The sequence below is a fragment of the Hyla sarda genome, chromosome 3 (assembly GCF_029499605.1).
Source record: "Hyla sarda isolate aHylSar1 chromosome 3, aHylSar1.hap1, whole genome shotgun sequence".
In the NCBI taxonomy this organism is placed as follows: Eukaryota; Metazoa; Chordata; class Amphibia; order Anura; family Hylidae; genus Hyla; species Hyla sarda.
The window spans coordinates 39,216,317-39,239,148 of NC_079191.1; the positions used below are offsets into that span (position 1 = coordinate 39,216,317).

Sequence of the window (22,832 nt, forward strand, 5' to 3'; positions counted from 1 at the left end):
AGCCTCCGATTGACCATAACTGGCTGTGGACTCTTTATTCACTACTAGCCCGTGGGATAGCGGAGAATCCTTGCGCGTGGTGTTCCGGAACCCTAAAACCACACTGGCATCACGAACACATAGGGGTCAATACCATCCAACCCCTGGGGTTAATAACATCAGATCCCACCACTCACACCACCACACCCGTGGTCCTGCCATTCACCCGGAGGTGCACCACATGTATATCTACTATATTTCCTGATCCCATAGATATATCAGCAGCAGCATACAGATCTGGGTGTGGAGGGTAGAGGTTTGTGAGCAGCCAGAATGAATGTGATTGGTAATGATGTCAACCCCCTGAAGTTCACAGGAAGTCAGCAGACCCAGGACAGACCACTTCCTGTGAGACATTAAAGGGGTACTCTGGTGGAAATATTTTTTTTTAAATCAATTGGTGCCAGAAAGTTATACACATTTGTAAATGTCTTCTATTTAAATATCTTTGTACTTCCAGTACATATCAGTTGCTGTAGACTTCAGAGGAAGTTGTGCAGTTCTCTCCAGTCTGACAACAGTGCTCTTTGGTGACACCTCTGTCTGTGTCAGGAACTATTCAGAGAAGGAGATGTTTGCTACGGGGATTAGCTTCTACCCTGGACAGTTCCTTACATGGACAGAGGTGTCAGCAGAGAGCACTGTGGTCAGACTGGGAAGAAACTACACCACTTCCACTGGAGCATACAGCAGCATACTACAGCAGTGTGCATGATATGAGCAAAAAATAACCAAACAACTTGAAAAGGTTCTTTAAAGAAGCACTGTCATTATGAAAAACTTTTTATATTTTGTAGTACTACTGATAAGATGACTTTAAAAAAAAAAAAAAAAAAAAAAAAAAAAAAAATATATATATATATATATATATATATATATATATATATATAAAAATCCATTTTATTAAATCTAAAATTAAAATAGCCACCACTAGGGGTCATCTATCTTTATGCAGACAGACTACTCTGTATTTTGCAGCATACTGGATACCGGCCGTAAAGTGTGTTGGTATCCAGTATAGGATATCAGCATTGCACCACTACAGCCTTCAGCTGTTCCTAAACTACAACTCCTATGATGGAAGTTGTAGTTTTGCAACAGCTGGGGGTACAATCTTTGTAAATCTCTGTGTTAGAGCTGTGTATTCTCCAGCTGTGTGCTACCAGCTCTTGCAAAACTTCAGACAAAGGATGTGAGGGCATGCTGGGAGTTGTAGTTTTGCAACAGCTAAAGGAAACACTGCTCTAGCACATTGCTTTACAAACACTGCAGCTCCAGCTGTTGCAAAACTACAACTCCCAGCGTGCTTGAACAGCCAAAGCTTTCTCTGACTCCTGAGTGACAAAGAAGCTGATCAGACATTCAGGAGTCTGTGAAAGCTGAATGACACACATAGTGACAGCTATGTTGATTAGCATCCAGCTTTACTAAAAACAGATAGAAAATGTATGTACAAAAACTACTGTGCAGTGACTTGCAGACTGCCCAGAGAGGAAAGGGTTACAGAGTGCAGTGATTTGCAGACTGAGTCATCCACAGTGAGGGAGAGAGATGGACACGCCCCCTCCAGGCAAAAAAACACAAAGAAAGTAAGCAACATATAAATGCTATTTTTAGGGATATATAGGTCCTAGATACATAAAAATTATATGTACATGATCAGGATTAGGTACTTAGCAGCATATCACTTTTTTTTGCACTATGACAGGTACGCTTTAAGGGTAGTTAAGGAAACTAAACAGGATAGTGATAAATGTCTGGGCAAGTGACAGCCAATTAATGGCACCAGCGAGGGGCTGAAGCGCACCAAGGACAGGTTAGTAGAACAGGCCCAATATAGAAGATCACATTAGGCCCCAGCAGTCAGACACCTTGGTTCATATACCATTTTTTTTATTCTGTGGATAGGGAATAAGTTTAGTTTCCCGGACTATCTCTTCAAGAATTAGCGCTATGTATGGTGATAGTAATCTGGCGGCATTGACTCTTTGGAATAAAAAACATAAGATACCTGATTGGTTCTTGGTCTTCCTTGTCTTCTTTGCTTTGTGCTATCTTGATCCCGCTCTTCTTTGCCCTGGGACAGCCCGAAAGACTGAGAAAGGAAACACAGTACAATCGACAATAAATACACTCGATCCCCAGTAAGACTGACCATAGACAATAAAGGGGTTTTCCTGGGACTTTAGGACAGGCCATTGATAATTTGATTGGTGGGTGTCTAACTCCCAACACCCGCACAGAAAAGCCAAACAGCTCCATACATACGGTTGTGGCTGGACCTGGTACTGCAGCTCAGTATCATTTACTTCATAAGACTATGAGTAGCAGTACCAGGCTCAGTCAAGATCTTAAGGTGAGGCCATTAATATTAAAGGCCCTGAAAACCTCTTAAAGATAATCCAAATGATAGTTAACAACAATTGTTCCATCTATAATACTATAAACAATTGGTATACTGACAGATAGATGTCTTCTCTGTTGGTGAGTACACTTATCGTCATCCTTTCCAAGTCTAACTATATTTCCAACAATAATCATTTTACATACGGAAAACCGTTCTTATTGTGGGAAATACGGCCCATGGCCAGGAGCGACGCTGCATTTATGCCCCTTTCCCAACAAGCTTTTGGAAAGAAATTTGGGGAAAATCTTTAGGTCTATGGCCGGCTTAAGACTAGGTTCACATGTACAGGATTTACATTGTGCTGGATGGGATTTTTGCAGGTTGCAGTCACACAGTGCAGTTACCATCTGTGTGTGCCATGCATGCTGCATTTTCTTCAACCCACAGCATCCTGTAATACTTTTTGAAAATTTTGAGATTTTATTTTGTAATTTCATTCTGTAATAATACCTTCTATGGGAAGCATAGTTTCCAGTGATATGTCCAGAGCCATCGCAGCCAGGAGTCGGACACCTAAAGCCAGAAAAAGCGAATATCATGTATTTCAAAAGAAATTGACATGGTATCAGATGAAAGGGCTTCTTGGAGGAAAAAATATACAGCGCCACCTTTGTCCATTGGTATGCACTGTGATCACATGACCTCTGTCTGTGCCGCTGATCAGTGAAAAGATTACATAAATTTGAGACTAGATTACCATTCGGCAGCACTGACTGAGAAGTATTTACTTTGTATTTATTTTGAGGGGCATTAACTGGTTAAAGGGGTATTCTGACTTAAAGGGGTATGTCAGTTATAAAAAAAAATATCCTCTATCCACAGGATAGGGGATAAGTTTCTGCTTGTGGGGGGTCCAACCACTGGGACCCCCTGCTATCTCCAGAACGGGGCTGGTCTTTCCCCGCAGAGCATTCTGGCCCCCACCTTCCAAGATGTACTGGTCTCGGCAATGGCAGACCGCTCAGTTGATAACCAGCCGCAGTGGTGTCCCGTCTCAGCCTGTGATTGGCTGAGTGGGCTATCACCGCTGAGACCAGTTTGTCTCGCAAGGTAGGTGCAGGACCGTTCTGCAGGGAGATGCCGGCTCTGTGGAGGGGTGGTCCCAGCAGTCAGACCCCCGTGATCAGACACTTATCCTCTATTCCATGAACAAGTTTAAATAACTGGAATACCCCTTTAATTTTACTTGTGGATAGGGGATATGTGAGATTGCAGGGGGTCCAACTGCTGGCCCCCCTCCCGCAATCTTCTAAACCTTTTGTTTCAAATGGAGCAGTGGGTCTGCACACACACCATCACTCCATTCTATGTCTGTGGAGTCACCGGAGATAGCCGGAGATGTGCAATGAAGGGAACGGTGACACATGTCAACCCATCGCTCGATTTAAAACAAAAGTAGTCAAGGCGCTGTTCAGGAGGTCGCAGGGGTCCCAGCGGTCAAACCTCCCACAATCTCACACATCCCCTATCCTGAGGATAGGGAATAAGTAAAATAAAGTCTTAATACCTCTTTAAATTGCACCCACTAGTAAAAGTGAGAATAAATCTGATGTGTTTATGTCTTGAAGGTCTGTATAGGGACAGGTTCTCTTTAAGATGGTCATAGACGTAATGATTTTTCATACAATGTGCCCAATCATGAGCCCCCCAAAAACAGATACATTTTAGCAAAATCCTCTAAATTCATTACAGAATCATTACATTCATTGTAGAAGCATCACATAAACTCATTTGTGAACAATCATTAGGGATTTAAAAAAAAAAAAAAACATGGCTGCTTTTTTCCAGAAACAGCACCATATCACTGTACAAGTCATGTATAGTGTTGTGTAGAATTGTGTAGTAACACAGCCATGTTCTCTACTCCTGAACAATCAATTTAGAGATGCCTAACTTTCTAAACCAATTATTGTTTGCCTTAAAGAGTACCTACCGTGATCTAAACTCTCCCAAATCCCCTCCCCCCCATCTGTCCCTGACTCTCACTGACTATCCCTGTGCTTCTGTTCATCCAAAATCTCCTCTTTCTAACTGATTTATTGTCTTCTCGGCTGCTCAATCAGCCGTCCTAGTGTGAGGGAGGAAAGGGGTGTGGCCCAGCATAGAGGCTGTGAACACAGCACCCGGCAGCTCTGAATCTTCTCCTCTCTGTTTACATCTGCATGTGCAGAGAGAAGAAAGATCAGAGCTCAGATAGTAAAACGAATAAGGGTATGCCCTGCTGTGCTATGAGCACAGTGCTGGCTCTTGCCTGCCTGATTGACAGACAGGGAGCAGTACTGAGCTTGTCTGTGTCCCAGCTGCATAAAAAAAAAAAAAAAGGCTTGCGGCCAGGACTGGTAGGAAGACCCCTAGTGGGAAATTAAAAAAAAGAAGCATATTTTTTAACAACATGCTTTTGGAAAGTTATGCTGCATACATTAATCTAAAATGTGTCAAAAGTTTTTTTGATGAAAGGTGCCCTTTAAAGGGATTTTCTTGGAACTTTGCATTGATGGGCTATCCACAGGATAAGCGGGGTGCCAACAACCAGCAACCTCTCATTATATGTTGATATGCCATCAATAGGTAAGTCCCAGTAATGTCCTGTAAAAGGGTCACTTCATCTTTTAAAATTCAATCAGTGGGTTCCAACTCCCAGAACCCCTGCTGATAAGCTGTTTGAGAATACCCTCTTCAATGTTTACCGCTGCTGCTCATGCTTGTAATCGCTATACTTTAAGGCCGGATTCACACTACGCTTTGAAATTCTACTTGGAGATTACTTTGTAGCAGCGTCCTTCTGAATTTCAGGGGTGGAGCTTTCCACCGCTAGATTTCCTCTGTAGAAAGAATGATCTTGTTCATTCTTCAGCGGGATACCGCTGAAAATACATTGACTTCTATGGTTCAGTCGGCACCAGCCACCTTCAGAATTTCAGTACTGTGGACCTGGCCTTAGGACCCGTAGGATTGTCTCATTCAAGGGAACAGGATATTGCCGCTGTGCCTTGCACCTACTAAATGTGTGGTGATTTCACGGAGAAACAGCAGTCAACATTGAAGAGGGTGCCCGCCTGTACAGGTGCCACTTCCTTCTCAAACAGCTTATCGACAGGTGTTCTGGTAGTCGGACCACCGCCGGTCTGATAGTAACCCCTTTAATTTTCTCCGGTATTCTGCACCGGATTTTAGTGCAATTTTGGCAGTGAAATACGTTTGATGTCACATCTCATTCCTCAATGTATCTTAAAGGGGAAGGAAAAATTCCAGGAAAAAATCTTTTTTTTTTTTTTTTAGATCAACTGGCTCCAGAAAGTGAAACAAATTTGTAAATTACTTCTACAAAAAAATCTTAATCCTTCCAATAATTATCAGCTACTGAAGTTGAGTTGTTCTTATCCATCTGGAAACAGTGCTCTCTGCTGACATCTCTGTCTGTCTTGGGAACTGCGCAGAGCAGAATAGGTTTGCTATGGGAATTTGCTTCTACTCTGAACAGTTCCCGAGACAGGTTTCATCAGAAAGCACTTAGACAGAAAAGAACAACTCCACTTCAGCAGCTCATAAGTACTGAAAGGATTCATATTTTTTAATAGAAGTCATTTACAAATCTGTTTAACTTTCTGGAGCCAGTTGATACATATAAAAAATTTTTTCCTGGATAACCCCTTTAAGCATGATGCAACATTGCAGAAATACACCAAATGTTGTGGTATTCCGCAACAAAGTCTAGGTGCAAACACATTGTTATAGCTGCACCACTAATTTTATACTGTATGCAATATAAACTGAATTAGTTTAAAACAATGGTGCACAGATTATATATATATATATATATATATATATATATATATACGGTATATATATATATATATATATATATATATATATATACATATATATATATATATATATATATATATATATATATATACATATATATATATATATATATATATATATATACACTGTATATTTGAATATAAAACTATATCTATCTATCTATCTATACATATAATAATAATTATTGTTATTATTATTATCATGACCATTATTATAAATGTATTTATAATATTACTGTATATTATTACTATATTAATATTACTGTATAATATTACTGTATATTTGAATATATTAGTATTTTATTACTATATTAATATTACTGTATAATATAATTACTGTATAATAATACTGTATATTTGAATATAAAATATATTATTATTATGACCATTATTATAAATGTATTATATATATATTATAAATATTATAAATGTATTTATAATATTTATAAATATTAAAGAAAAAAATATATATATTTATATTTTTTTATATTTATAAATATTATAAATAAATTTATAATATTTATAATATATATAATACATTTACAAATACAAATATTTTTTATATTTATAAATATTATAAATACATTTATGATATTTATAATATACATATAATACATTTACAATATATATATATATATATATATATATATATATGTATATATATATTTTAATATTTATAAATATTCTAAATACATTTATAATATATATAATACATTTATATGATATATATATATATATATAAATATTTTTAATATTTATAAATATTATAAATACATTTAAACTATTTATAATATATAATGCATTTATAATAATGTATATGTATACATATGTATACATGTATACATATATGTATATTATATATATTTATAATTAATTAATTATATTCATTATAATATATATATATATATATATATATATATATATATATATTTTTTTTTTTTTTTTTATTAAAAATTATAATATTTATTTTATTTTTTCCCCATCATAGCACTGGCTTCATTAGGATTACGTTCCTACTACGAAATCTCCTCTTAGACATTCCGCAGTGTGAATGTACACTAAATCCATAACCTGCATGTCACTTGCATTCCCACAGTTTCCTATTTCCATTTACAGTCCCAATGTTTCGCCTTTGTGAGTCACAGACATCAGAGACTAAAGATGTGATTGCACGCTGCCTATTCCTAGACCGGCCTGGTGGTGGCAGCAGTGCTCCACCGCAGAATCGCTCATTATGTAATCCAGAACTGCAGAAAAACCAGCTGTCAATTTATCAGATACATAAATAAGCAGAAAATAATGGTGGCGCGTCAAATTTTTTAATGTTGGGAGGTGTTATATCGCTAAACACAAGATCATATGTAACAGGCGTCGGCAAAGTATTCCCTCTTGAGATCTTCATTTCGCACGTTTTTTCTTATGCAAATGATCCGAAGTGATAATGAGCTGAGATGAGGATGACATAAGCATGGACGGGAACGTGGAGAGTTACTCCCCGTGTAACATTTTCACCATTTTTTTTATTTTTTATATTTCTTTATCATAAAGTGTATCGTGAATTTATTATGTGCGCCTATTCCTGATGTGCGATGAGAAGTGTTGCTGTACTCAGCGCTTCTGAAGGATTTGGCTACAACACATATTTAGCAGGTCACTGTATAGTTTTACAGAGGTTTAGTCCTGCTTTAGATCAGTGTTTCCAAACCAGTGTGCCTCCAGCTGTTGCAAAACTACAACCCCCAGCATGCCCAGACAGCCGTTGGCTGTCTGGGCATGCTGGGGGTTGTAGTTTTGCAACAGTTGGAAGCACCCTGGTTGGGAAACACTGCTTTGGAGGCATATTGATTCGGAAGCACTGCATTACTGCAAACGGCTGTCCGGGCATGATGGGAATTGTAGTTTTGCAACAGCTGGAGGCACACTGGTTGGGAAACACTGCATTAGATTGTCAGAGCTATGTCTCCTGGTAGATAAGGCTCTACTGGAGCGGTGCCCAAACTATGGACCTCAAGATGTTGCAAAGCTACAACTCTCGGGCTGTTCAGGCCTGCTGGTTGTTGTAGTTTTGCAACAGCTGGAGGCACACTGGTTGGGAAACACTGCATTAGATTGTCAGAGCTTCTGAAGGATTTGGCTACAACACATATTTTGCAGGTCACTGTATAGTTTTACAGAGGTTTAGTCTTGCTTTAGATCAGTGTTTCCAAACCAGTGTGCCTCCAGCTGTTGCAAAACTACAACGCCCAGCATGCCCAGACAGCCGTTGGCTGTCTGGGCATGCTGGGGGTTGTAGTTTTGCAACAGTTGGAAGCACCCTGGTTGGGAAACACTGCTTTGGAGGCATATTGATTCGGAAGCACTGCATTACTGCAAACGGCTGTCCGGGCATCATGGGAATTGTAGTTTTGCAACAGCTGGAGGCACACTGGTTGGGAAACACTGCATTAGATTGTCAGAGCTATGTCTCCTGGTAGATAAGGCTCTACTGGAGCGGTGCCCAAACTATGGACCTCAAGATGTTGCAAAGCTACAACTCTCGGGCTGTCCGGGCATGCTGGATGTTGTAGTTTTGCAACAGCTGGAGGCACACTGGTTGGGAAACACTGCATTAGATTGTCAGAGTTTCTGAAGGATTTGGCTACAACACATATTTTGCAGGTCACTGTATAGTTTTACAGAGGTTTAGTCTTGCTTTAGATCAGTGTTTCCAAACCAGTGTGCCTCCAGCTGTTTCAAAACTACAACGCCCAGCATGCCCAAACAGCCGTTGGCTGTCTGGGCATGCTGGGGGTTGTAGTTTTGCAACAGTTGGAAGCACCCTGGTTGGGAAACACTGCTTTGGAGGCATATTGATTCGGAAGCACTGCATTACTGCAAACGGCTGTCCGGGCATGATGGGAATTGTAGTTTTGCAACAGCTGGAAGCACACTGGTTGGGAAACACTGCATTAGACTGTCAGAGCTATGTCTCCTGGTAGATAAGGCTCTACTGGATTGGTGCCCAAACTATGGACCTCAAGATGTTGCAAAGCTACAACTCTCGGGCTGTCCGGGCATGCTGGATGTTGTAGTTTTGCAACAGCTGGAGGCACACTGGTTGGGAAACACTGCATTAGATTGTCAGAGCTTCTGAAGGATTTGGCTACAACACATATTTTGCAGGTCACTGTATAGTTTTACAGAGGTTTAGTATTGCTTTAGATTAGTGTTTCCAAACCAATGTGCCCCCAGCTGTTGCAAAACTACAACCCCCAGCATGCCCAGACAGCCGTTGGCTGTCTGGGCATGCTGGGGGTTGTAGTTTTGCAACAGTTGGAAGCACCCTGGTTGGGAAACACTGCTTTGGAGGCATATTGATTCAGAAGCACTGCATTACTGCAAACGGCTGTCCGGGCATCATGGGAATTGTAGTTTTGCAACAGCTGGAGGCACACTGGTTGGGAAACACTGCATTAGATTGTCAGAGCTATGTCTCCTGGTAGATAAGGCTCTACTGGATTGGTGCCCAAACTATGGACCTCAAGATGTTGCAAAGCTACAACTCTCGGGCTGTCCAGACATGCTGGGTGTTGTAGTTTTGCAACAACTGGAGGCACACTGGTTGGGAAACACTGCATTAGATTGTCAGAGCTATGTCTCCTAATAGATAAGGCTCTACTGAAGTGGTGCCCAAACTATGGACCTCAAGATGTTGCAAAGCTGCAACTCTCGGGCTGTCCAGGCCTGCTGGGTATTGTAGTTTTGCAACAGCTGGAGGCACACTGGTTGGGAAACACTGCATTTGATTGTCAGAGCTATGTCTCCTGGTAGATAAGGTTCTACTGGAGTGGTCCCCAAACTATGGACCTCAAGATGTTGCAAAGCTACAACTCTCGGGCTGTCCAGGAATGATGGGTGTTGTAGTTTTGCAACAGCTGGAGGCACACTGGTTGGGAAACACTGCATTAGATTGTCAGAGCTATGTCTCCTGGTAGATAAGGCTCTACTGGAGTGGTGCCCAAACTATGGACCTCAAGATGTTGCAAAGCTACAACTCTCGGGCTGTCCAGGCCTGCTGGTTGTTGTAGTTTTGCAACAGCTGGAGGCACACTGGTTGGGAAACACTGCATTAGATTGTCAGAGCTATGTCTCCTAATAGATAAGGCTCTACTGGAGTGGTGCCCAAACTATGGACCTCAAGATGTTGCAAAGCTACAACTCTCGGGCTGTCCAGGCCTGCTGGTTGTTGTAGTTTTGCAACAGCTGGAGGCACACTGGTTGGGAAACACTGCATTAGATTGTCAGAGCTATGTCTCCTAATAGATAAGGCTCTACTGGAGTGGTGCCCAAACTATGGACCTCAAGATGTTGCAAAGCTACAACTCTCGGGCTGTCCAGGCCTGCTGGGTGTTGTAGTTTTGCAACAGCTGGAGGCACACTGGTTGGGAAACACTGCATTACATTGTCAGAGCTATGTCTCCTGGTAGATAAGGCTCTACTGGAGTGGTGCCCAAAGTATGGACCTCAAGATGTTGCAAAGCTACAACTCTCGGGCTGTCCAGGCCTGCTGGGTGTTGTAGTTTTGCAACATCTGGATGTCCACAGTTAGGAGACCACTGTTTTACAGTCTGATGTAGTTTTGTCCCAAATGGCTAAAACGGTCTGCTTTATTCTTGCAAAACAGCACCACCTTTCTACACAGGCTATGTTTGGTATTACAGCTTATTCGCATTCAAATAAATGGAGTTGAGCTGCAATACCGCAAACTGCCCTTGGATAAGAGTGGCGCTGTTTCTTGTATTAAGTAGACTACTTAATTTTTATCCCCAGACAAGTTCACACGATCATTTACACGCTGCGGGAAACCCTTTAACTTAAAGGGGTATTCCAGAAAAAAACTTTTTTTTTTTATATCAACTGGCTCCAGAAAGTTAAACAGATTTGTAACTGACTTCTATTAAAAAACCTTAATCCTTTCAATAATTATCAGCTTCTGAAGTTGAGTTGTTGTCTTCTGTCTGGCAACAGTGCTCTCTGCTGACATCTCTGCTTGTCTCGGGAACTGCAGAGTAGAAGAAGTTTGCTATGGGGATTTGCTTTTAAACTGGGTGGTTCCCGAGACACGTGTCATCAGAGAGTACTTAGACAGAAAATAACAACTCAACTTTATCAGCTCATAAGTACTGAAAGGATTACGTTTTTTTTTAATAGAAGTAATTTACAAATCTGTTTAATTTTCTGGAGCCAATTGAGATATATATATATATATATATATATATATATATATATACCTCTACCTGTTTAGGTATTGAACTCTGTTTCTTTTATATGCTAGGTGACGGCTGACATGATGCCAGCGGTTGCCTGGCAACATCAGCTCCTTATAAACATGATCGCACTCATTTAGGTGGATGCGACCATGTGACAATGGGTGTGTCACGTGATCGGGATGCCGCGGTCTCCTCCCCTACTCTCGTCATCAGATTCTGGTGGCGATGACGTGGGGGAGGGGTCACGTGGGTGCCCCGGTCATGTGATCCCATCCCAGGAGCCTTTCTAATCTATACACACATGCGCAGTGCACTTTCTACCCACGCCAGCGCCACCATTAACAGAGCGAGTGAGTAATATCCCCCTGGCCTTATACTAATACTGATATATAATTATGTACATAATTATGAGTATATAGCATTGTTTTTAATCTGCACAATTATGCACAGTATTGCACTATAATATGTACTTTATATTTTTGTAAATCACAATATATGATGTATTTTATTTATGTATTTCACCTATTATGTTTATAATTTTGTGTAATTGATTGATGTGAATCATGTGATGTGGAATGTTGCACTAGAACTGGGTATTTAAACCCCTTGGATTGTGTGTATCACAGGCTTGAAAATGGCTCCATAGGGGCAGAAACGTTGCTGTATTGAGACATGAACAAATAAATGCACTTTATTTAATTTGAGTGCTGCGCTTGTTGGATTTTCTACATTACAAGGTTGGAACGCTGGCACCACTAATGGACTGAGCTGAGTAGTGCTGCAGATTTTTTTCTTCTTATATATATAAAAAAGTTTTTTTCCTGGATAACCCCTTTAATGGGTCCACCTTAAGTCCACAAAAGTGGCAGCTTGCTGATTGCCAGCTGATTCATCGAAGCGGATGACCCGCCGCAAGTAACGATCGTGTGAACACATCTTTAAATAGTCAACTTTTGGAGAAGTTACCCTTTAGGTAGAGCCTGTACACAGATGGGGAGATTCATCAAAGTCTATGCAGAAGTGGACCAGTTGCCCAGCAACCTTTCAGAGCCCTTCTTTCATTTTTGGTTTCATTTTCATTTTGTTCATGATTGGTTGCTATGGGTAACTGGTCCACTTTTCTTCTACATAGGTTTTAATAAATCCCTATGTTTTCAAACTATAGAACTTCTGTAGTGTGAACCTTTGGGAGAAAATCTCCATATGGAGTCAGAGGCATAAGAAGGTACAGTATGGGCCCATCATTTCCATAAACGCAGCACTTTGTTCCCATTGCTGTCAATGCGATTCCTGCCGCTGAAATTCCACCAGCGAAAGTATGATCTTTACATTCTTTCAGCTTAAAGTGGTACTACGGTGGAAAACTATTTTTTTTAAATCAACTGGTGCCAGAAAGTTAAACAGATTTGTAAATTACTTCTACTAAACAATCTCAATCCTCCCAATACTTATTAGCTGCTGAAAACTACAGAGGAAATTATTTTCGTTTTGGAACACAGAGCTCTCTGCTGAATCACGAGCACAGTGCTCTCTGCTGAGACCTCTGTCCATTTTAAGAAAATCCCCATAGCAAACATATGCTGCTCTGGACAGTTCCTAAAATGGACAGAGATGTCAGCAGAGAGCACTGTGCTCGTGATGTCAGAAGAGAGCACTGTGTTCCAAAAAGAAGATAATTTTTTCTGTAGTATTCAGCAGCTAATACATACTGGAAGGATTAAGATTTTTTTTATATAAGTAATTTACAAATCTGTTCAACTTTCTGGCACCAGTTGATTTAAAGAAAAAAGTTTTCCACCAGAGTATCCCTTTATTCTTCACAGAATACATCACCGTCTATGGGGTCACGCAGTCCTAGCGCAGACTAATTCAGTTAGCGCTGGACACTCACAGAATCTCCAGCCGGAATATTTTGTGTGAACCCAGCCTTAGGGTTCCAAAGAATTCAGAATTAGTCCTAGGTTTTTTGGATAGAAGACATAAGGGGGGCTTACTAAGATTGGTGTCTCACATGCTGGTCATAAGTAATCCCCCACCAGTGCACAATAATGCTGGATTCATGGACGCCTCTACATGAATCCAGACGCCTGTGTCGGCCCAAGCACGCCAACATAAAGCTGACATAGATTTCAGGAACAATTTTCCCCTGTTTGCAGGCAAAAATTGTAGTAAATTTGGAGCATGTGGGAGGTCACACCCCTTTGCACAATGCCACACCCACCTTTAAGAATCCTCAACCACTTGTTGCTTGGTGGGTGTTTACAAAAATTATGCGTAAAAATTTAACGTAAATTTTCTTAAAAAATACGCCAGGTTCAGAAATGAAGCCCCCCCCCCCCTTTTTTTTTATTTTTTATTTATTTAAAGAAGACAAGTTCCCAGAAGCTTATCTCCAAGGTTCCCAGTGCAATTATATAACAAGGTACCCTATTTCTCGTGCTATCTATGGGACTACTTTTCCCCTATGGGCCCCTTAGGTACAAGAAGCTTCACTCCAAGGTCCTGCATCCGAATGAATTTCTATAACAACTTTTCCATGTTATGGGCTATTTATGTGTCTTGCTTTACCCTAAACAACACAGGAGCTTTTAGGCCCTTTTAGGCCCCAGAGGTCTTTATATAGGGATATATATGGGTGACACATCTTATTAGATGTATCTAAGCTCTCTGTTGGAAAGCGTATCGCTCTTGTGTCAGCATGACGTGATGGACATTTTTATTTTTTTGGTCTCTTGGTGGAATTGAAATTCACTGGACATCAAAAAGAAAGTCCCTCTTTATTGGAGCCAATGTAGATAGGCCGGTTTCCTTCCACCCCCTTAAAACCAACCAGTTTAAATCTGTAATCTTTACGGCTCCATTCATAGCCCCATAAGAAGAGTTTTGCATTTGAGCCAAATTGTGGTGCTGAAAATGAGATGGGAATCAATCAGAGGAAAGCAAAAAAATAAAAAGCAAGGACTTCCCTTAGTTTTTCTTTTGGCACAAAGCTTGGAAAACAACCATGGGGGAGATTTATCAAAACCTGTGCAGAGGAAGAGTGGTGCAGTTGCCCATAGCAACCAATCAGATTGCTTCTTTCATTTTCCACAGGCCTCTAAAGAGGCCTGTGGAAAATGAAAGAAGCAATCTGATTGGTTGCTATGGGCAACTGCCCCACTCTTTCTCTGCATAGGTTTTGATAAATCTCCCCCCATATTCCTGGAGGAGAACAGTCTGTACATTGTATGGGATAATGGCCGACAGATCCTGGAGACTGGATTATTATAGCTCAGCGTGCATCAAATATCCTAAACCGTATATTGATCATCACTATTATAGAGCTCGAGCATCATGATATCAGCATTCCAGACACACCGACTGGAATCACTACCGAGCAATTATCAACCAGAGGGTATTACAGGTTCGGCATTATTAATGCTATGTGTGGGTATCAGTCACATTAGAGAAGCCAGGAGAAGAATCCGTCAATATTTAATGATCCGCTTCCTAATCTCACTTCCTTTTTATAAATAGAATATGAAAAGTCAGATAAAGATTCTCAGTTTTCTACAACTTCGGGAAATGATAACCTTGTCAGGGTAGGTTAAAGCGACGATATGGTCCTCTTGGTCATCCAGCGTCCATCTGCTGCCCAGCTCCTCTACCCCTCTCTCCAGTCACATTCTAGCAGGTCACATGTACATCAATGGGACATCATGATATAGGATACAAGATAACACTGACCCATGACGTGACCTACCAGAAGGCCCAAATTTGTAAAATATCAAAGGGAATTAAAACCAGATACTGATTACCGTATGATCTGGTCCCCCTGGGTGGATTTTGCGTACTCCACGGAATACGAAAACCTATACCTCACCACTTAATTGGCCCTCCACCCTCACCTCCATGGGGATCAATTAACTAATCCCTGTCCATTCCTTGACCTGATGTTTCTGACCTGTGACTGTTGGACGGATCGGTGCTGGATGTTCGGGGGGCTCCGGGATGTTCCGAAAAGCGAGGTAGGCTCTTGACCTCTTTACTGCGGTTCTCCTGCTTCTACTATTCTCCCCTCTCCCCCTCTCCTCTTTCTCTCCTTTCTTATTACCCCCTTCTCTTCCCGCTGACACCTTACCCCCTCGCATTATCTCCCCTAATAGCTGTTTATTTACTTATTAACGATAGTTTAATTGTCCTAAGGGAGTGTCGCTCACCATCGTGCCACGGTGCACCAGGGTGGCCCTCCTGTACATTGAACTGACCGCTACACGTAGGTTTCCGTTAAGTATTTCATGGAAGCCTACGCCTTAAAGACCTTACACTGAGCTGTCCACTTGTGTTGTGGTTACGATTATACTGATGTTTCCAGGCATCTGTTTTATTGACTATCTGAATGATCAGAATGTTCTTATCTTCTGTGTGACTTGCACTCCCTGGATTATGTGATAAACTGAACCGTTCTTTTTTTACTCCCGTTTATGTATGCATTGAAACCTTTAATAAAACTTTACTATGGAAAAAAAAAAACAGATACTGATGTATATTATTTTCTTCTTATATGTTTTTATTTTAGATTGTTTGATTTCATTTTCTGTACATGGTAACTGAGGCGACCATGTTGTCTGATATGATTTGAGCAGAAATGACAGATCTGCTTTACAGCGCCCCTATGGATCGTAGGACCTGGAGTCTGGAGACGACTCATTGACTATTAATGAGTGCTGTGGACATGCTCTTTGACCTGTGCAGAGAGAAGCTGTGACCATCACTTCTATGGATCACGGGGGTCCCAGCGGTCGGACACCCGCTGTCAAACAGTTATCCTCTATCCTGTGGATAGGGTATATGTTATTTTTCACGGTAAATATGCCATAAATATGTGATAAATGTAGCTATGCCATAAATGCCTTTTAACCTTTAGCTTTATATGCTCCATTGTACTGATAATAATATGGGTCTGCATAGGTGTACTCTTTTCATACAAATTTATACAGCTCCTATCCTAATACTAGTCATATACTGTATGGTGAGCAGACTGCAACTGGATCTGCATTATCTTCTCTGCTTGTCAGAGAAGAAGCTGAGCTGTGTCATGGCATTCGCTGTGTCCACCTTTTGAAGTGTGCTGATATGGACACACATGCTCTCTGCTCATCCCGGTTACATAGGCCATCTAGAGGAACCCGTGTGTGGTGAGCAGACTGCCACTGAATCTGCATTAACTTCTCTGCTTGTCAGAGGAGATGCTTGCAATGCCATTCACCTCTTCTGGCAAGCAGAGTTAATACTGCATGGATGCTTAGTGAAGGCAGAGGAATTGATGCCTCACAAAATACCATAGGATGGGAAGGACTACTTTGCATGCAAAATATAGTCTGAATTTGAAGCCGTACTATGTATTGACTCTGCAAGAAACTAACAATAAACATAAAAACAATGTATCAAATGTATTATAAATGATACATACTCTCTAAATAATGAAGATTTTAACAGCAGTGCTGAGTAGACAGTTTTTTATGATAGGATGTGTGATGTCAGCCCTTATGCACATTTTATTTACTTGATATAGAGAGTATTATCCTCACTGATTTAAAGAAAAGTAAAAACCGGATAAAATAATGACAAGTTATATGAGCAACAGTAAAACAGATGGGAATAAAGAGAAATGAAGTCAGGAGCGGGTACAAAGCTTTATGACACCCTAGATAAAGCTTACATTCAATTTCACAGTATTGCTCAAAGTACCTTTACTTCTGCAACCTCAAGCAGCTCAAAATACATCATCAACGCATTGTAAAGAGTCACTAATGATACAACACCATTGTAATGTAAACTGTAAAAAAGAGAGACAATGGGGCTTCTTACTTGAGTTCCTGTGAACTGGTGGCCATCATGTTCCGAATACTCTTATCTGCCAGTGGGCACCCGGATAATCTGCAAAAAATGTACAAAAGCTGTTAACATGGGGTTAAAGGAAGACGAGACAGTAGGAGCCAACAGGTATCAACAAGCCACTTGGTCTAGGTCAGATGCAAAATTGGTCAATGTAGACCCAGAATCTGCATTTGTTGCATTTGTTATGCAAATTTTGGTGTGAGCACATGCTATTTGGGTCGTCTGCACCAGAGGGAGTCTTTGTTGGGCAAAGTGGACGTGGTTTACATGGTGAATATTTTGGTGGAAGATTTATCATCCATGACTTACACAGAATTGTACAAATCCCAAGCTACCTCTTATCACCCTAACTTACTGTGCAGTGTTTACTTGAAAGTTAACAATCTGGTTAACTGAAAGAATCTGCGACTTTTGGTTTAAATTGTGAGTTTATCTATCAATGACTGTTGCAAAAAAAGGATACGTTTTTAAAGGGGTACTGCAGCAAAGAATTATTCCCCTATGAGTGTCTGATTGTAGGGGTCCAACCACTGGGACAACCCTACCAAACCCCCCTCCCCCCACCCCTGCGCAGTGCTCTCCTCGCAAAGATACAGCGCTAGAGTATCTCCGGCTCTCCTATGTGCGCTTGGAGAGCCATGCAGGAGATCGCAGGGTGGCCAGCGTTGGACCCCCCATGATCACACACTTATCCCCTATCCTTTGGATAAGGATTAATTGTCCTTCAATGCAGTATTTCTTTAGGTGCTGGATAACTTCTTTCAGGCTGTGTTCACGCTAGTTAAAGGGGTACTCCGGTGGAAAACAATATTTTTTAAATCAACTGGTGCCAGAAAGTTATACAGATTTAGAAATGACTTCTATTAAAAAATCTTAATCCTTCAGGAACTTATCAGCAGCTGTACGTAGTTATTTTGAGTCTGATCACAGTGCTCTATGATGACACCTCTGTCCATTTCAGGAACTGTCCAGAGCAGGAGAGGTTTGCTATGGGGATTTGCTCCTATTCTGGACAGTTCCTGACAGAGGTGTCAGCAGAGAGCACTGTGGTCAGACAGAAGAACTACACAACTTCCTGTGGAGCAAACAGCAGCTGTATTAATTATTATTTTTAATAGAAGAAATGTACAAATCTGTTTAACTTTCTGTCACCAGTTGATTAGAAAAAAATAGTTTTTCACCAGAGTACCCCTTTAAAGGGGTACTCCGGTGCTTAGACATCTTATCCCCTATCCAAAGGATAGGGAATAAGATGCCTGATCGCGGGAGTACCGCCGCTGGGGACGCCCGTGATCATACACGCGGCACCCCGTTTGTAATCAGTCCCCGTTTGTAATCAGTCATCCAGGGCAGCGATGACGGGTCCGGAGCGGCAGGGACACGTGAGTATTACCTCTTACCAGTGGTCTACAACCTGCGGAGCTCCAGATGTTGCAAAACTACAACTGCTCCCTCAATGCAAGCCTACGGGAGGGGGCATGACAGCTATCACGCCCCGTCCCGTAGGGTTGCATTGAGGGGCGGAGCGTGAAATCACATGGGGGCGCAGGCGTGACGTCACACGCCGCTCGCCCTGTAGTTGCCGGTAATCAGTCCCGGAGCGAACACGCTACGGGGACTGATAGCTGCTGAGTCTGGCTGTTTGGGACAGCTGCGGTGAAATCGCGGCATTCTGAACAGCTTACAGGACACCGGGGGGGACCTTGGGCCGGGATCCCCTGCATGGCCGGCGCTCTCCTTCGACGTCATCACGTCGTTGCGCACGCCGTCCCGTCTTCCAATAGGAGCGGCGTGCGTGCATAGCGACGGGATGACGGCGACGGAGAGCGTGGATCCCGGGGAAGAAGACGTCCGGAGCGTCGGGGACACCACGGGGACACGGTGACAGCGATGGAGCGACATCCAGGGCAGCGATGACGGGTCCGGAGCAGCGGGGACACGTGAGTATTACCTCCTACCAGTGATCTACAACCTGCGGAGCTCCAGATGTTGCAAAACTACAACTCCCCTCAATGCAAGCCTACGGGAGGGGGCATGACAGCTATCACGCCCTGTCCCGTAGGCTTGCATTGAGGGGCGGAGCGTGACATCACAGGCTTGCATTGAGGGGCGGAGTGTGGCATGCTCGGACAGCCAACAGCTGTTCGTGCATGCTGGGAGTTGTAGTTTTGCAACATCTGGAGGTCCGCAGGTTGAAGATCACTGTTGGGTTCAGAATCTTTTTTTCTAGATTTTGCACCTTTAAAATTGGGTGCGTCTTATATGCTGGTGCGTCCTATAGGGCGAACATTCGCTTTGCACCCAACCCAGCCACTCAGTTTTACTGAACAGGAGCAGGGACTCTTGGCTTTGACAAGAGTCCCTGCACCGTAGACATTTTGCATGGGCAATTAGGGCATTTCCAAAACAAAATCAGGATACAAATTCAAAATCTGACAGTCTAATAGACAGTTTCACCATATTGGACCCCTTACAAGTCTCGGGAGATTTGTTCATAGTTATTAGGGATTTATTAAGCTGAAATAAATAGGTGGATGATGCAAAGAAAAATGTCATCATCAGCAGAAACCTACTGCATGTTGATAGTTTCCAGATATTAACAAACTTTAAAATAGAGAACAATAAAAAAAAACTGGTAGAAAAGTAAAATGACTTTAAAAAAGATACATATTATCCAATATATAGTCACAGAAAAAGGATGCATTAGGCATATTAGTATTACAAAGGGTAAAAATGAAATCGCAACATCCATTTATAATAAAGCAGGATATTATTCTTTACCAATTGCGCCAAGAATAGTTGGATATGTGTTTGACCATGTGATGGAACCAGAACAGTAGAACAACAGGAACGACTCTTAAAAGGTGCAAATTGGTGTTCACAAACTTTTCACTGCCGATAAGCGTATTGTTCTTTATTCATAGATGTAGGGCAGTGACGGTATACCGGGGTGACTCCGCACTGCGATGATGAATGCTCTCGGTAAACAGATGGATGGCTCAGTCACTAATGGATCGCTTTATGTAAGTGCAACGTGCTATGTTACATTCACATGGAAGCTCAGAGCCAGGGATATTTATTACTTGTCTGAAACCAGAAGAATAAACTGAGACAAAAAAAAAAAAAAAGACGATGAAGGTATAAATTGTCGAGCTAAGATAAATCTGATCATGGTAATATAGATACTTTGTTATTAATTTATTTGCCTATTTTTATTTACAGTGGGGCAAAAAGTATTTAGTCAGCCACCAATTGTGCAAGTTCTCCTACTTAAAAAGATGTGAGAGGCCTGTAATTTTCATCATAGGTATACCTCAACTATGAGAGACATGATGAGAAGAAAAATCCATAAAATCACATTGTCTGATTTTTAACGAATTTATTTGCAAATTATCGTGTAAAATAAGTATTTGGTCACCTACAAACAAGTAAGATTTCTGGCTCTCACAGACCTGTAACTTCTTCTGTAAGAGTCTCCTCTGTCCTTCACTCATTACCTGTATAAATGACACCTGTTTGAACTTTTTATCAGTATAAAACAGTATTAAAAAAAAGTATGTACACAACCTCAAACAGTCATACTCGAAACTCCACTATGGTCAAGAACAAAAAACTGTCGAAGGACACCAGAAACAAAATTGTAGATCTGCACCAGACTGGGAAGACTGAATCTGCAATAGGCAGGCAGCCTGGTGTAAAGAAATCAAATGTGGGAGCAATTATTAGAAAATGGAAGACATACAAGACCACTCATAATCTCCCTCGAACTGGGGCTCCATGCAAGATTTCACCCTTGGTGTCAAAATCATCACAAGAATGGTGATCAAAAATCCCAGAACCACATGGGGGACCTAGTGAATGACCTGCTGAGAACTGGGACCAAAGTAACAAAGGCTACCATCAGTAACACATTACGCTGCCAGGGACACAAATCATGCAGTGCCAGACATGTCCCCCTGCTTAAGCCAGTACATGTCCGGAAGAGTATCGTGAGATTTTGAGGGAAAATCTATTTTCATCAGCAAGGGCATTGAAGAGTAAACATGGCTGGGTCTTTCAGCATGACAATGATCCCAAACACACCACCCCAGCAATGAAGGAGTGGCTTTGTAAGAAGCATTTCAAGGTTCTAGCCAGTCTCTAGATCTCAACCCCATAGAAAACCTTTGGAGGGAGTTGAAAGTCCGTGTTGTCCAGTGACAGCCCCAAAACATCACTGCTCTAGAGGAGATCTGCATGGAGGAATGGGCCAAAATATCAGCAACAGTGTGTGAACGCCTTGTGAAGACTTACAGAAAATGTTTGACCTCTGTCATTGCCGACAAAGGGTATATAACAAAGTATTGAGATGAACTTTTGTTATTGACCAAATTCTTATTTTCCACCATAATTTGCAAATAAATTCTTTAAAAAATCTGACAATGTGATTTTATGGATTTTTTATTCTCATTATGTCTCTCATAGTTGAGATATCCCTGTGATGAAAATTACAGCCTCTCATCTTTTTAAATAAAGACTAAATACTTTCTTGCCCCACTGTATGTATACATTTATTTGTTTATGTATTATTTATTTGCTTATTTTTTTATATATATATATATATATATATATATATATACACATATTTATTATTGTTTTTATATATTTACATTTGCTATTTCAAAATATTTTTTTTCTTATATAACTTTTTATTATTTAGAAAAAAAAGCTAATTTAAATACTCTTAATCCTATATTCAGAAATAGTGATATATATTTCAATGAATGTGCGTATCAGTGTTTCCCAATCAGGATGCCTCCAGCTGTTGCAAAACTACAACTTCCAGCATGCCGGACAGCCGTTGGCTGTCCGGGCATGCTGGGAGTTGTAGTTTTGCAACAGCTGGAGGCCCCCTTGTTGGGAAACTCTGATCTAGTTTATAATTGGTTTTTCAGTGTTGTCCTGCAGGGCTGGAGACCTGGGTTCAAATCCCATTGCTGACTCCCTGTGTTCGTGTGGGTTTCCTCTGGATAGTCTGGTTTCCTCCCACACTCCAAAACATACCGATGGCTGACTTGAAGTTTGGATTATGAGGATAGAGACCGATGTAAAAGATAGAAAGCTGATAATATAATTTCTCCCAAAAACAGCCCCTCACGATATGTGCGGTATCCCAACTTCACCTAAATGAAACAGAGCTGCAATACCACAAACAACCTGAGGACAGGGGTGATGCTGTATTTGGAAGAAATTAGCTCTGGCTTCTTCTTCCTGAAAAACCCCTTTAATCAGTATTGCTCAAATAAGTCCCCTAGAGACACTACAAAAGTGTTTAAAGGGGTACTCCGGTGGAAATTATTATTTTTTTTTTTTAAATCAACTGGTACCAGAAAGTTAACAGATTTGTAAATTACTTCTATTAAAAAAATATTTACTTATTAGCAGCTGTATGCT

At 41.1% G+C, this 22,832-nt stretch overlaps 1 protein-coding gene and 1 long non-coding RNA gene across 13 annotated transcripts in view; one reads left to right on the forward strand and one right to left on the reverse strand.

Moving 5' to 3' along the window:
• Window positions 1-22,832, reverse strand: part of MYT1L (myelin transcription factor 1 like) — a 580,462-nt gene that overhangs the window by 28,322 nt on the left and 529,308 nt on the right. For 10 of the 11 annotated variants that reach the window (XM_056564080.1, XM_056564081.1, XM_056564082.1 and 7 more), the window contains 3 exons: window positions 17,370-17,438; window positions 2,897-2,959; window positions 2,051-2,134 (listed from right to left, as the gene is read on the reverse strand). In XM_056564080.1, coding sequence (XP_056420055.1) covers window positions 2,051-2,134; window positions 2,897-2,959; window positions 17,370-17,438 — 216 coding nt within the window. The remainder of the gene's footprint in view (window positions 1-2,050; window positions 2,135-2,896; window positions 2,960-17,369; window positions 17,439-22,832) is intronic. The other variant, XM_056564087.1, reaches the window with a different exon arrangement.
• The window catches only part of LOC130361291 (uncharacterized), a 12,137-nt gene continuing 991 nt past the window's right edge, over window positions 11,687-22,832 (forward strand). The window contains exons 1-3 of one of the 2 annotated variants that reach the window (XR_008890947.1): window positions 11,687-11,869; window positions 16,078-16,364; window positions 20,324-20,422. This is a non-coding gene — a long non-coding RNA (uncharacterized LOC130361291). Of the gene's footprint in view, window positions 11,870-16,077; window positions 16,365-20,323; window positions 20,501-22,832 lie in introns of those variants that run through there. The other variant, XR_008890946.1, reaches the window with a different exon arrangement.